This window comes from Tachyglossus aculeatus, chromosome 16 (assembly GCF_015852505.1).
Source record: "Tachyglossus aculeatus isolate mTacAcu1 chromosome 16, mTacAcu1.pri, whole genome shotgun sequence".
Classification (NCBI taxonomy): Eukaryota; Metazoa; Chordata; class Mammalia; order Monotremata; family Tachyglossidae; genus Tachyglossus; species Tachyglossus aculeatus.
Genome location: NC_052081.1, coordinates 11,420,285 through 11,435,177, shown reverse-complemented (window position 1 = coordinate 11,435,177; position 14,893 = coordinate 11,420,285). Strand labels below are relative to the sequence as shown.

Genomic DNA, 14,893 nt, shown 5'->3' with positions numbered 1-14,893 from the left:
CACCACATACTGTTCTTTTCAGCCATAACAACTACAGCCCCACAAGACTCTACATTTTACAAGTTGACTAGGATCTGTATGAGTTCCAGAAAATTTCAAGAACTAGTCTGCCTAGATCCCACATTTCGAAAACCCAAAGCAAGCTTCTTTTAAGTGGCTACTATAAATTACACAGCAGGAACCGAACAATTGCAGTTCAGATGCAAAATATGGGAAGGGGTTTGGGAGGGACAAGAGGTTAAGGAAGGGTGATATTTTAAATTTTAGCCCTCTCCTTCTCTTTCGGTTGTGGATTTGGTCAAAAAAAATACACAATGCCTCACCTCCATCAGCCTTGCCATGCAGTTTTCATTTTTCTAACATTTCCCTGAAGGCTGGGTGGGGGTTGGTTGCAAGCAGCCCTTTGTTTTGTGTGAAGGGCCTGCCTACTTAAATATACAGTACAAGATCTAGCATAGACTGCCGTCAATCAATCAATACACTCGCTCTGCTGGATGCGGACCACTGAAGGCTTCTATTGTATGCTTGGGAGTGAAAAACAAACCAAGGCAAGACCCCTGCCCACACACTAATATAACTCAGGAGGGCAGTGACTACAGAGCCATTTCCCACTCCACCACTAAACGTAATTACTTACACATAGGACTAGATGTCCCAGCATGCACACACAAGGTGGCATATGCTGTATTTTCAGAATTACAACTTCTGTCCTCCTATAGTTCTGGTTTGGCATACAACCAAATTGTTTTACTCTAGCCAGGTTTTTGGAAAAGATGTGGTCTAAGATCTTGGGCTGACCTGAGCCCATGTAGGGCTCAAACTTGCACGATGAACTGAATTTCACCACCAACAACATCACCACCTGCAAATCCAACAGCAACTAATGGGCAGGATTGTCTCTGTTGCTGAATTGTAGTTTCCAAGCACTTAGTACACTACTCTGCACACAGTAAGTGCTCAATAAATACGATTGAATCAATGAATGAATAAGTTCTGTCTAATATGTTTTATATTGATGTCACAGATCTGCTTTCCTCCTTCTGAAAACAAATAAGTCTACATAAATATTCATGTATTTTTAGAGCATTTACGTCTGTGGCTTTTTGCTAACCGTGACAGATGTTTGGCTTTAATGAAAAACATCAATAAGAAAAATATCAATAAATTTCTCCCAAGGGGTAGTGTGCCCAAGAAGATTAAGCATAGGTCTAGACAAGAGGAACTTCAGAATTTCAATCTCAGCTCTGTGGAGAGACACTCAATATTATGTATACACCATCTGGGCACTGTGTGTGACTACAGAGAACTACCCTTTTTCTAGGAAGAGAAATACTGTCAGAGATCCTGGGTGAAAGGACTGCCACAGTACTGAAATTCCATTCTTCAGAGTATGCAGAGAAAGATTAACTGAGGCAGCACTCAGTTAATACTATTGAAGAATTAACTTTACCTTGCCCCCACTTTATGATTTCCCTGGCCTATCCCTTTGAGGCAAGAGGGATTAATTTAACACCTCACTTAGCAATAAGGACTTAGGGCATTTTATAGTAATTTCTAGCTAATTTTTTTCACAACACCTTAATGAGTGCTAAGAAAATTAGTATGATTTGGTAGCAAAGAATATCTCTAAGGGCCTCCAGTGTGCAGAGCACGGAGTACTATACTAAACTTATCATCATCATCATCAACAATCGTATTTATTGAGCACTTACTGTGTGCAGAGCACTGTACTAAGCGCTTGGGAAGTACAAGTTGGCAACATATAGAGACAGTCCCTACCCAATAGTGGGCTCACAGTCTAAAAGGGGGAGCTTATCTTAGGAAAGGACAACTGAATTAGTATACACAATCCCTACCTCAAGGTAATAAAATCTGATCTATTTCTCCTCGTCACCCCCGAGAGAGAAAAACTCAAGGCCCCATTTTTGCCTCTCTGAGATCATACATGAGGTAGAACACAGTAGAGTACACTCAGTTCTCCTATAACCCCCATGGGAGTTACATTCTTGATGAACCCCACATTATGGAAAACTCGTGCAAAAAACTGTTTCTCTCTGCATTACATCCCATTCCATTCTGATTGATGCACATTGTCATTACTTAATTCTCTAACAATGTTCTGTCCAAAATGCATGATAAAAATGCATACGTTAAGGAAGAACTGCATGGCAATAAGGAAACAATAAGACCTACTGACTAGAAGAAATGGATCTCACTACTCTCACCTTTTCATTCATTCATTCATTCAAGTGTATTTATTGAGCGCTGTGTGCAGAGCGCTTGGGAAGTACAAATCGACAATACAGACGGTCCCTATCTAGCTCAGTAAGCCAAAGTAGGGAAAGCATCCTGCCCTAGTGGAAAGAGTGCAGGCTTGGGAGTCAGAGGACCTGGGTTTTGCTACTTGTCTGCTGGGTGACCCATGGGAAGTCACTTCACTTCTCTGCGCCTCAGTTACCTCATCTGTAAAATGGGGATTAAGCCTATGAGTCCCATGTAGGACATGGACTGTGTCCAACCTGATTACTTTGGATCTACCCCAGCACTTGGAACTGTGCCTGTCACATAGTAAGTGTTTATCAAATACCATTAAAAAATATAACCCCCGTTTTACAGATGAGGTAACAGGCACAGAGAAGTTAAGCGACTAGCCCAAGGTCATACAGCAGACAGGAGGCAGAGACTCCCAGGGTCATGCTATTTCCATTAAGTCACACTGCTTCTCTAATGATGATGATGACATAATTTTCCCCTCAGATCCTCTGGGGCCCCTTGGAGAGTCCTGCAACCACCACAAAGATTTGGGTTGGCAATACAGGTGTCAGTCAGTCAATCATATATATCGAGTGCTTACTGTGTGCAGAGCACTGTACTACGCATTTGGGAACGTACAATATAACAATACAACAGACAAATTCCCTGCCCACGACAAGCTTATACTTTAGAGTGGAAGGCCGATATTAATAGAAATTAATAAAATTACAGATAAGTACATAAGTGCTGTGGGGAGGGGTGGGGAGGGTGGTGAATAAAGGGTGCAAGTCAGGGTGATGCACAAGGGAGTGGAAGAAAAGGAAAAGAGTCGGGGAAGGCCTCTTAGAAAAGATATGCCTTCATTAAGGCTTTGAAGAGGGGGACAGTAATTGAAGAGGGAGAGCACTCCGGGCCAGAGTCAGGACTTGGGCAAGAGGTCGGAGGCCAGACAGATGAGATAAAGGTAAAGTGAGAAGGTTAGCATTAGAGGAGCGAAGTGGTAGGAGAGAAGTGAGGAAAGGTAGGAGGGGGCAAGGTGATTGAGTGCTTTAAAGCCAATGGTGAAGAGTTTCTGTTTGACGCCGAGGTGGATGGGCAACCACTGGAGGTTCTTGAGGAGTGGGGAAACATGGCCTGAAACGTTTTTGTAGAAAAATGATCTTGGCAGCAGAATGAAGTATGGACTGGAGTAGGGCGAGACAGGAGGCTAGGAGGTCAGCAAGAAAGCTGATACAATAATCAAGACAGGATAGGATATGTGCCTGGGTTAACATGGTAGAAGTTTGGATGGAGAGGAAAGGGCAGATTTTAGCGATCTTGTGAAGGTCAAACCGACAGGTGTCTTTGGTGTTGAAATTTAGTAGCTCTGCTAAGCATTTGCCTCACTTGCAACATCATCACATTGTTATTCCTCTGGCACCTTAGTTGAACCAGTGCCCAGTGGAAAACTGAAAGGCTGCTCTACAGCTCCTGTGGGGGAGGACAGAGTAGAGCTCTAGTACAGACATCTGTACCCTCATCTGCTCCTTCCCTTAAGCTTTGTAAAATTCTCAAGCTTTACCCACACTACATGAGCACTATGCTATAATTAGTGCTTCTTTGGGGGAAAAAAATTTAAAAACTTACATTATGCCTGAGTACTGGACAGGTTTTCCCAATGAAGAGGAAGGGAGAAGAACAGGAGAGGAAAAACAAGGTCCAAGGCATAGAAAATATTAAAATTCAGAAAGATCGAGGATTAACACACTATTCTAAAAGTCAAAGAACTGTCTTCTAGTCACTCTACCAGCCAGCTCCTTTAGCATCTCATCTTCAGTGTGTTGGAATTTCCCATCTACTCACTTTCTCCCAATCATCCACTATTTCACTTCCACTCACACAAACTCTCCAGAGGCTTTTCTCTTGTCCTGTTACTTGCATCCTCATGCTCTTTCTTTTTGAATTGTCTTTCTTTTCCCTTCATTTATACTTTGGCCCCATCAAAGACTGGAACCCAGTGAAGAGGCCTCCTCCACTAGTACTTCTGACCTGCAACCATAGTCCTCAGTATCAGCTTATGCCCCACTGCCCAGCTCAACACAGTCTCTCTCGAATCTGGGAGAGGGATTGAAGGAGTGTTTGAAGAAGAAGGAATGGGAAGCTGAGGCAACACCTCCTGTTCTGAAGGGATCACTATTCAACAGGGAAACTCATTCAAAAAAGAAGGCCAGGCCCAGGGGGTGTACATTTGTAAGGAAGGGGGCATATATTAGGAGGCCTTCCCAGACTGAGCCCCCTTTTTCCTCTCCTCCTCCCCATCCTCCCCACCCTACCTCCTTCCCCTCCCCACAGCACCTGTATGTATTTGTACAGATTTATTACTCTATTTTACTTGTACATATTTACTATTCTATTTTGTTAATGATGTGCATATAGCTTTAATTCTATTTGTTCTGACCATTTTGACACCTGTCTGCATGTTTTTTGTTGTCTGTCTCCCCCTTCTAATAACAATAATAATAATGATGGCATTTGTTAAGAGCTTACTATGTGCCAAGCACTGTTCTAAGCACTGGGGGAGATACAAGGTGATCAGGTCGTACCACGGGGGGCTCACAGTCTTCATCCCCATTTTACAGATGAGGGAACTGAGGCACAGAGAAGTTAAGTGACTTGTCCAAAGTCACACAGCTGACAAGTGGCAGAGCCGGGATTAGAACCCATGACCTCTGACTTCCAAGGCCATGCTCTTTTCACTAAGCGATGCTGCTTCTCGTGGCTTAGTGGCTTTGAAGGTGGGGAAAACAGCTGTCTGGCATATATGGGAGATTATGTTGCCGACTACTTCCCAAGCGCTTAGTACAGTGCTCTGCACACAGTAAGCACTCAATAAATACGACTGAATGAATGAATGAATATGGGAGGATGTGGGAAAGGGAAAGATCTATAGTCCCACTAACTGAAATGTACTAGCCTCAGATAAAGTGCATTCGCCTATGGACCTGAGGATGTTTTTACTAAGACGCTTGATTCTTTAGCCATGGAAATCCCATGCAGTTTGTAGGTTAGAGTAAGCGGTAAAATGAGCAACTAAATACAACTTCTCTATAAGGTTAGAGGTGAAAGGTTATTCCTTCATATTCTGGAAAGTCCAGAACAGGCTTTAAGTTCTTTGTGGGTAGGGAGGAAAGCACTCAATAAAAACCACTGATTGATTAAGCTCTTACTATGGGCAAACACCATGCTAAGCACTAGTTTAGATATAGTACAATCAAACCAGACAGTTTCTGACCCACTTGGTTGGTGCTCATTGTCTAGTGGAGAGGGAGAACAGGTATTAAAAGTCCCCGTTATACTGATGAGAAAACTGAGGTATAGAGAAGTTAAGATCCAGGATCATGCAGGGGGCAAGAGGCAGAACTGAGATTAGAATACAAGTCCTCTGACTCCCAGTCCTCTTTCCCCTAGCCTGCATTGGTTGACGCTTTGAGGTAAGCTACAGAAACGAATCTGACAATTTTATTTATTTAAATATGGATTTATAATCCATCCAAGGGGATAGGTAAGAACATAGGATGCTTCCATTTCTCTATTTATCAGCCCCAGAATCACTTGAAACATTGGTTCTCACCACTAAGGAGACCCCTTACTCAACCTAGGATAGGCCTCCAGTACATACTCTCAGAACGAATCTGTCCTCAAACACCCTGCTTAGATGACCGCTAAGCAATTTGCTAAACAGGGGAAGCTGGAAGGGAGGGGAGGTAGTAACAGGCTGAAATTTGTCCTGTGTTGTTTATGGCGCCTCATGTGCCCTGCTATCTGGAAACTGCAGAACTTAAATGAGACTACTTTGGCACAGGCTAGCTCAAAAGAAAAGTGATACCGTCTAGAGCAAGGGCCAAATTGTGTTTCTGCCAATCACATTCTTCATATTACTCATTACTTCCTGACCCGGCATCCAACCTCTCAAAAGATGGTCTGGCGACTATAACAATCTGAATCCATTTAGCTGACGAAGCCCTCGGCCGGGCCATGTGGACAGAACGGTATAACCGGGGCCTGAAAGTCGGCCACGACTTTGGAATTCCCAGCAACAGATGAGTAGAAAACTGCTCCTGGAAAGTTGCCAACATGGAGCGGCTTAAGATAGACATTTATATTTTGTAAACAATGGGAACTGAAAGTCCTAAAACATTAACTGCTCTTTGCTCCAAGTCAATATTCTTCCAAACATTTCACAGGACCTTAGTACAGTGCTCTGCACACAGCAAGCGCTCAATAAATACGATTGATGATGATGATGATAAGAATCAATGTAACATGCAGGATGCTCCAGAGTAACATAACCCACCCCTCACAAATGGAACTAATTAACACATCAGCTCTCTCATGTTTCCACAATTTTCCCAACCTTTTCGAGTTAGGGACCCAATTAATGCACTAACAAGCAGCTGCGGGGCGGTGGGGGTGGTGGTGATGGTGGAAGGATCTGGAGTCACCCCTAAGAGCTACAAGTGGACCATCGGTGTGCCCCAGCACCAGACTGGGAATCTGGCTTACCTTAGCTTTAATAGCACAAGTTCAAATGGTTCTGCTTAGGATCAAATGCAAGCAGAAGATGGACCATGAGGGGGAAAACTTTTACAAGTGCAACCATGGAGGTCCTTTTTAAAACGAGGGGGAAAACTTTTACAAGTGCAACCATGGAGGTCCTTTTTAAAATAGTACTAAGGCAGAAGCAGTTACCTAAGTAGCAGATCTCAAGACCTTTTTAACAGGTAGTTTATCATATAAAATGGGCACAGCTTTAAGTGGCTCAAACCAGCCAGTTCCAATTAAAAATACCACCTCTATTTTCAAATATTCCTTGCTTTTTTTTTTACATTTTTTAAATGCCGTCTTTAAGTGCCCTGGGGTGCAAGTAAAATGAAATGTACTATTAAAATGTTTAAAGAAGACGGCACCAACAGTGATATCAAAATAAAAAACCTAAAGATAACGTTTCATTCCCAGGAAATCAAAGGGCTTCCAAGTACTATACTAGGACCAACAGCAATGAAACAACCATGAGTCAAGGTCCTTACACTGGGAAACCAAGCACCAAGGGACAGAACTATACCATGTAAAAGATGGCATCCATAACTCTAACCAGGATTGAATTTTGTCCTCCAGGGTCCCTAAAGTATGCCAGTTCAAGAGGTCCTCCCATCCATATTATTTTTTTAAAAAAGTCATCACTCAGTAGTAGCGGCAGTAATGGTTATTTAGCACCAATTGCAAAGCATTCTACTAAATACTTGGGGAAGTAGAACAGAAACATGAGATATGTTCCCTTCCCACAGGGAATTTACGGTATTACTATTTTTTGGAGAATATAATTTGATGTTCCTGATTTGGTCACTGATAGTATTTATAGGTTGGGGGAATCTGTTCATAGTAAATAAATTCATTTAATTTTCTACTTACAACCCCTCAATGTGAGCTACAGCTAATTTAACTTGTATCTACACCTGACACCGAATATGGCTAATAACCACTACCCTCTCATATATGGAGAAGCACCATGGCTCAGTGAAAAGAGCATGGGCTTTGGAGTCAAAGGTCATGGGTTCAAATTCCAGCTCTGCCAACTGTCAGCTGTGTGACTTTGGGCAAGTCACAACTTCTCTGTGCCTGTTACCTCATCTGTAAAATAGCGATTAAAACTGTGAGCCCCCCCATGGGACAACATGATCACCTTGTAACTTCCCCAGCGCTTAGAACAGTGCTTTGAACGTAGTAAATGCTTAATAAATACCATCATTATTAGTATTATTATTTGTTGCTTCCAAAGCACCCTGCTCTCAGAAGTTCCTAGCAGCACAGGAATTAAACCAGTTAGAGGTGGGTTTTAGAGGTTCCCAAAAAGGAAACTGTAGAGCTCATTTAGCATCATGGCAATTGGTGCCTCCAGAGTGGGTTCTCCAGGGAACACTAGTTGAAAATGTTCAAATCTCATTCCATATCAGATTTTTATCTTTTTTCAATGGCATTTGTTAAGTGCTTACTATTTGACAGGCACTGTTCTAAACGCTTGGATAACTACAAGGTTGGACACAGTCTAAGGCCCACGTAGGGCTCACAGTCCTAATTCCCATTTTACAGATGAGCTAACTGAGACACATAGAAGTTCAGTGACTTGGCCAAGGTCACACAACAGACAAGTGGCAGAGTCGGCATTAGAACCCAGGTCCTTCTGATTCCCAGAACCATGCACTATCCACTAAGCCATGTAAATATGAATAATGATGTTTAGTTCAGACAAGACAGCTTACCTGAATAGAAGGTATTGATTTTGGCAAGTTCCTTCTCACAGGTTTGGAAAAACTTCTCTTCAAACTTGGCAAAATATCTCTTCACTGTGTCCTCATCTGTAACTGAAAGACAAAGATACAATAAGGAAGGGCTTAGATGCTGAGGGCTTAGAAAAAAGAAAATAGAACATATGAAATTCTAATCCACTAATACCTTGGTTTTCAAAATGAGAACTAAGAAAAATATTGCTCTGGAGAATCAACTCTATTGGCTCTTTGAAGCAATATCATGAAAAAACAAATCGAAGGATTCCTTGAGGGAATATGAACTTTAACTGAATCAGATGCTCTTATTTCTACTCTCTCTTCTGTAATAAAGTTGAACAGTTTATTCAATCTTGTATAACTTAATGCCAACAAGCCACAAAATAACAAGAGATAATTTGAAGGACTGGGTGAAAACAAAGAACAAAAAATTCACCATTCTTTTACTGCTTGGCCTCCCTCCAAGAGGTAGATGAATAATAGAACAGCATTCCTTATGACATGCCTGACATTCAATGCTACCTCCTGGTAATACAGTTAATGCAAACTTTAAGTCAATTTACTAGAACCTTTCTCTAAGCAGTTAGAACTTTCTCTCCAGTCTTAACTTATCTGTGCCTGTTATCCCACATGTAAAATGGAGATTAACACTGTGAGCCCTATATGGGGCTGTGTTAAACCCAACTATCTTGCATCTACTACAGCACTTAGTACTGTGCCTGGCACACAGTATGCACTTAATGAATTCCATAAACGAACAAACAGTCTTATTAGGGTTGTTCTCTTTGTGGGTGAGTCTTCTCATACTTGGGCAAATTTGCCTTCTATTTCTCATCCTTTTTTCCCCCTTAGTCCTCCCTTCACAACTGTCCAACCCCAAATTGGCTGATTTGTACCTGAAACTGAGTTCTTGCAAATAAGTAATAAATCTACTTGTGTGGTACTGTTGTCACACGAGGTCCAGAGGTAACTGTCCCAGCCCGAGAGAAATGACAAACAGAGCTCCACTAGAGAAGTGGACATGCCATTTTGGTGGGAAAAAAATAAATCCAGAAAATGCCCTGTCTCATTTTCACATGATGGGATTTGATTGTGTGTTTTACACATCATTTTAGATGTGTTTGTTACCTGACTGCTTCAAGAAGACTTGTACTCAAATAGGTGAATAAAAATGTTGGTTCAACACAGGTGCCAGTTTGGGTTTTGTTTTTTTTTACCATGAGTATATGGTATTATTGATCCGTTCATCACTGATGCATTGAACTTCTCAAAACACTAAGTTCAAAATTTCATGATCTTCTGGAGAGCAAGTCTACATATAACCACCACACTCCAAGGTGGTTTAAGAATATGTAAACTGCATCCTTTGAGAAAGCTAAATGGCATTCAGGTCCTCTCTGCCAAACTGTAAAAACAATGTTACTTTTCATCTTATTCACTCTTTCTTGATTATTAGTAGTTTGGAATTGTATTCTTCCTCATATTATTCCTTGTATTCTTGCAAAAACTGAAGTAGATTTTCTGTTTTTTTCCTCTTATTCTCTTGCCATTATCAATTAAAATGTATTGAGCACGCACCATACCTTACTATCACAAAACCTCCCCTTTCCCTTCACAGTCATCTTCATCGTCAATAATATCCCGAGACGCTAGTACAAGAAGTAACACTGGGGAATCAGGAAACCAGGGTTCTAGTCCTGGTCCTGCCAATAAGGTGATACCTGCTGGTGCTTTGCCATCAGAAGTCAGGGGTCAAAGTTTCTGACTAGAGAGTCACACAGGGGATTCCCTGAGGTAGACCATTTCAGCAGGAATCCTGAAAAACAGCTAGCTAATGTAGGCAGCAAAGACTGGAGCAGCTCCCACGGTACTGGTCCGCTGGACTATAGTTCAACACCAGCACCATACTGCGGTCACTTCATCTGCAAGTGGGTCCAGCCCATAAAATTGTGCCCAACTCCTGCCCACCTATTTGCTCATTAACACTTCATGCCCCAGCAGAAGCATGACTGACAGAGACAAGGAAGTGTGAATTAGCATTATAATCAATTCTTTGCACAGAATCTCAGTCCTGAAGACTCAGAATTGAGGCCCCTTAATCCTCAATAGGAGACTCCATCATTATCACTGTCTGCATAGCACTGTATTATGCATTTAGGGAATACGTAGGTGAAAATTAAGACAGGGTTCCTGCCCTCAAAGAATTTAGACTACTTGGGGAAGATGAGCACGCAGTAACAGTGAATAAACAATGGTTAAGCCTTCACTAGCCCACATAAGAACACACCGGAGTAGAAATAAATAGAAAATATGATTCATGAATGATGAAACAGCCATGAAAAATGTTAAGACTTGCCCTGGAGGGGGAGTATTCATGGACGGCCTCATGGAGAAGGTGGTTTTATAGAAGGGTTCTGAAGGAAGGGAAGGGCAAGGGTAGGTTAGGCAAAACGGAGGGGAGAGTGTTTAAGGAAGTGGAACAGTGAGTCAGAGGTAGAAGAGTTGAGGGCGAGAGAAAATTAAGAGATTTTCTTGGAAGAGTAGAGACTCAAGATGAAGTGCAGTAGAAGAAGACTAGTAGGCATGAATCAGAGAGCTTTGAAACCAAGACACAGGAGCTTTTATTTTACATGAGAGATTTTGGGGAGCCATTAGAGGTTTTCTGAAGGAGGGATGTGCTGTGTTTCAAACAACATTTACTTTGCTGTGTGAAAAATAATCTGAAGAGGGGAGACTGAAGATGTTTATACAGCAATCCATCTGAGAGGAATTAGGGTTTGTACCAAGACATTGGTTGAAAGGGTCAAGAGGAAATGGAGGATCTGTGAAATATTGCTGAGGAAGAAATGACAGAATTTAGAAGCAGAGTAAATATGGAAAGCAAATGAGAGACAGAAAAAGATGATATCAAGATGGCCAATTTATGAAACTAGGAAGATAGGTGAGACAGCGATGGGAAAGTCAGGAGGGAAGATGAGGAGTTCCGTTTTAGATCTAGTGAATTTAAGGTACCTGAGGGTTATGGAATTGGAGATGCCCTGAAGACAGGAAGAAATCTAAGATTGTAGAGATGAAAGGTCTGGACTGGAGATGTAGGACGGGGATTCATCAGTAAAGAGGTGGTAGCTGAAACCTTGTGAGCTGACAAGTTCCGGGAGAGAGTGAGTGTAAAGTGAGATGAGCAGAGGGCCTTAGGACTAAGCCCTGAGGGACTCTCACAGTTTCCATGAAGAGAGGAAATGGAGCCAAACCCAGACACCAAGGAGATGTTAGAAACTAGGGTGAGAGCAAGAGTTCTCCGTCTGTACTTATACCCACCCTCAGCATGTGTGTGTGTGTGCCCATTCGCTTGTACATTCAACTATTTATTCCAATTTATTCTGACTGCATCTTGGTATAATTACTCCACACCTGAGTCTTGTTGTTCTTCTTAACTAAATAATTTTGATTGGCTCCCCCACTGTTGTAAAATTCCTTGTGGACAGGGCATGTGTGCTTTGCATCTGCTGTACTTTCCCAAGCACTTAGTACCACACTTTGCACTCCGTAGACGTCAATAAATACCAGTGATTATTTGCAAAACCAAAACAGGGCAGAATTTCCAACAAAAGAGTGTGGACAACAATTAAAAAAAACTAGATAAATATCAAATAGATTAGAATGGAAAGCAGTCTATTAGGTTTAGTCAAATAGAGATGAATATTGTCTCAGTAGAGTGACTAGGTGGAAATCTAGACTGCAGGAGGTTTAGAGGACAGTTGAAAGAAAGGAAAAAAAAATGAAACAGTGGGTATTACATTCTCAGTAAGATTAAACAAGAGCAGAAGAGAAGTGGAGTGTTTGCTGGATAATATGTTGGGGTCGGGGCACTCATTTAAATATCTGTGAGTTTAAATTTCTACTTCAGGATCCTTGACTACCTCAACTCATGAAACTTAGTTCTTGTCTTATATTACTCTTTTCAAACTTTTTTGCTCCAAATATAGTGTGAGAGGTACAAAGTAAGCCCTTTTAATGAGTGCCTGGGCCAGGCCACACTGCTATACACAACGATAAATATATTTATAAATATAAATATAAATTATAAATATATAAGCACTTAGTACAGTGCTCTGCACACAGTAAGTGCTTAATAAATACGTTTGAATGAATATACACAGGGCCAACATGGAGCTTGAGAAGAGTGGTGACCTATCTGCCACTCTTCCAACCTCTCTGGGCAACAAGAAAAGGCTTCCTGTTTGCTCGAAATGCTGGGCAAGTAAGGAACTACTTAGAGTCACACTTGCTCCAGAGCAGCCACTGGGCACTGGGCTGGCCAGCCAGCTAGACTCACAACAGACTACTTTCATATTATGTTTAATCTAAATTGCCATAAAACCTTGAGCCTGGATGCATGATACTTAACCCAGCAAAACTGGGTCAAAGTAACATTATAAGGAACATTACCTCCAAGAAAGTATTATCTATGGAGACCACAGTCCAGCAAAATGCTAAATATTTGACATCCCGAATTCTTCTCCTCAAATCACATACTCATTCTAATTCTAAATGCTGCTGCAAACATTCTTAGTATTTTTTTTGCAAACGCCAGCAAATATTCACACAGCACTTTTTGGAATACAAAGTCCTTTAGAAATGTCAACTGAATTTCTCAAACAATTTCTGTGGGGAAAGTAGGTGTATCTAGTCTCTAAAAATGCGAATTTGATCGAACCAATACTGTTCCATGCCTTCTGTAATTATCTTTCAGGATGTCCTTTCCTTCCTCCATCTCTAATTTTCATTATTAGCTTCCAAGATAAAGGTTACAAATGAATTTCTGTCTCTTGAAAAAATTCATAACTTTTTTCCTGGAGGCTTATGATGTTAAAGGATACTTTTAAAAAAAATCCAGCTCTAGAGGAGCAGCTCCTGAGAATTAGCTAATCCTGGAAATGCTTAACATGAAATTTGCCTCAAGTACTTCAATATTAAGATGCAGATCAAAACTCTTTTCCTCTGTTCTCACATCAAATATCCCAAAGGGCTGAATGATTTCTCTCATTGAATGATAACTCAAGGGTTGTGTTCTTTCAGAACCCTTGCACTGAAGTAAGCGGATACAAGTTGATTGTATTTTTTTCCTAGAAAGTAAAAACACTTTTAGAAGCTTCTCAATTCTCATTGCATCCATAAAGAACAGATAATGATACTACGATAAAATGGATTTGCCTAGATCAATTGTACAGAGGAATGGAAGCCCTCTTGATTTCCTCTCCAATTGTTCCCTATAAATGCTCACCTTCATACAGTCAAGTTTTATCAAAATTAGGGCCCACCCCAATCCTGATGGAAAGGTTTGAGGTTTTTTTTTTATTACTTCACATCTGACTTTCTCTTTGAAAGAAGGGGTAGAACTATCCTATCCAAACATTTAAAACTGATAGTTTCATTTCTTTGAAACAGCATATTAAGTTTAAGCAAAAAATAAATCTCTCACAACATCATCATCACCAATGGTATTTACTGAGTGCTTACTGTGTGCAGAGCACTGTATTAAGCTCTTGGGAGCTCCCAAGATCATAGTACAAGTTGGTAGACATGATCCCTGCCCATAACGAGCTTACTGTCTAAAATTGTTCATGAAAAGTAATGGTTTTTGCACACTGTCAGGACTGGGCTATAGCAAGCCAGTCAATAATAAAATATTATTTAAAACTATCTTAATTTGAGTTTCATCTATTTTTAAACTGAGACCCATGTTCAACTAAGATGAGAAACCTTCGGAAGAATCTTGCTTTAGAATTCTGATCATTATTTCCACAGGTCCTCTTTACTCTGACATATGTCAAGTAAACCTTCCAAAGAACTGGGGTAATATAGAATTTCTCCACACTGACAGATATGTGGCCAAAGTTTGACAGTGTTTAGTATTGATGCCATGTAATTGTTAAGTTCAGAGAGAGAGAGAGAGAGAGAGAAACCTGGGACTACACTCATTTCCCTGCCAAGATACAGGAGAGGAATAGCAAGCTGCTATTCTTGTCAACTGAAACCATAAATCACGTTCAGAATAAGAACACACATCGCTTTCAAAAAACCTGACCTCGATAAACAACTGGTCATCACACGCTCCACTATCACAGACAGGTGCATCCTTAGGCAGGAATCACAAAAAGTGAAATTTTAAAGGAACAATCCATTTCTAGAATCACCTTCAACTTCATTTTAATACTGCCAATACACTGCTTCATACAGACAGTCCTCGTTTTTTAGGAACTTTTGAGTTATGGCAAACAACATATATGATGTTTTAAAGTTTTAGCTTTATGGCACTA

At 41.0% G+C, this 14,893-nt stretch overlaps 1 protein-coding gene across 3 annotated transcripts in view; it reads right to left on the bottom strand.

The window, feature by feature from the left end:
- Positions 1–14,893, bottom strand: part of XPR1 (xenotropic and polytropic retrovirus receptor 1) — a 155,729-nt gene that overhangs the window by 52,452 nt on the left and 88,384 nt on the right. For 2 of the 3 annotated variants that reach the window (XM_038758511.1, XM_038758509.1), the window contains exon 3: positions 8,550–8,651. In XM_038758511.1, coding sequence (XP_038614439.1) covers positions 8,550–8,651 — 102 coding nt within the window. The remainder of the gene's footprint in view (positions 1–8,549; positions 8,652–14,893) is intronic. The other variant, XM_038758510.1, reaches the window with a different exon arrangement.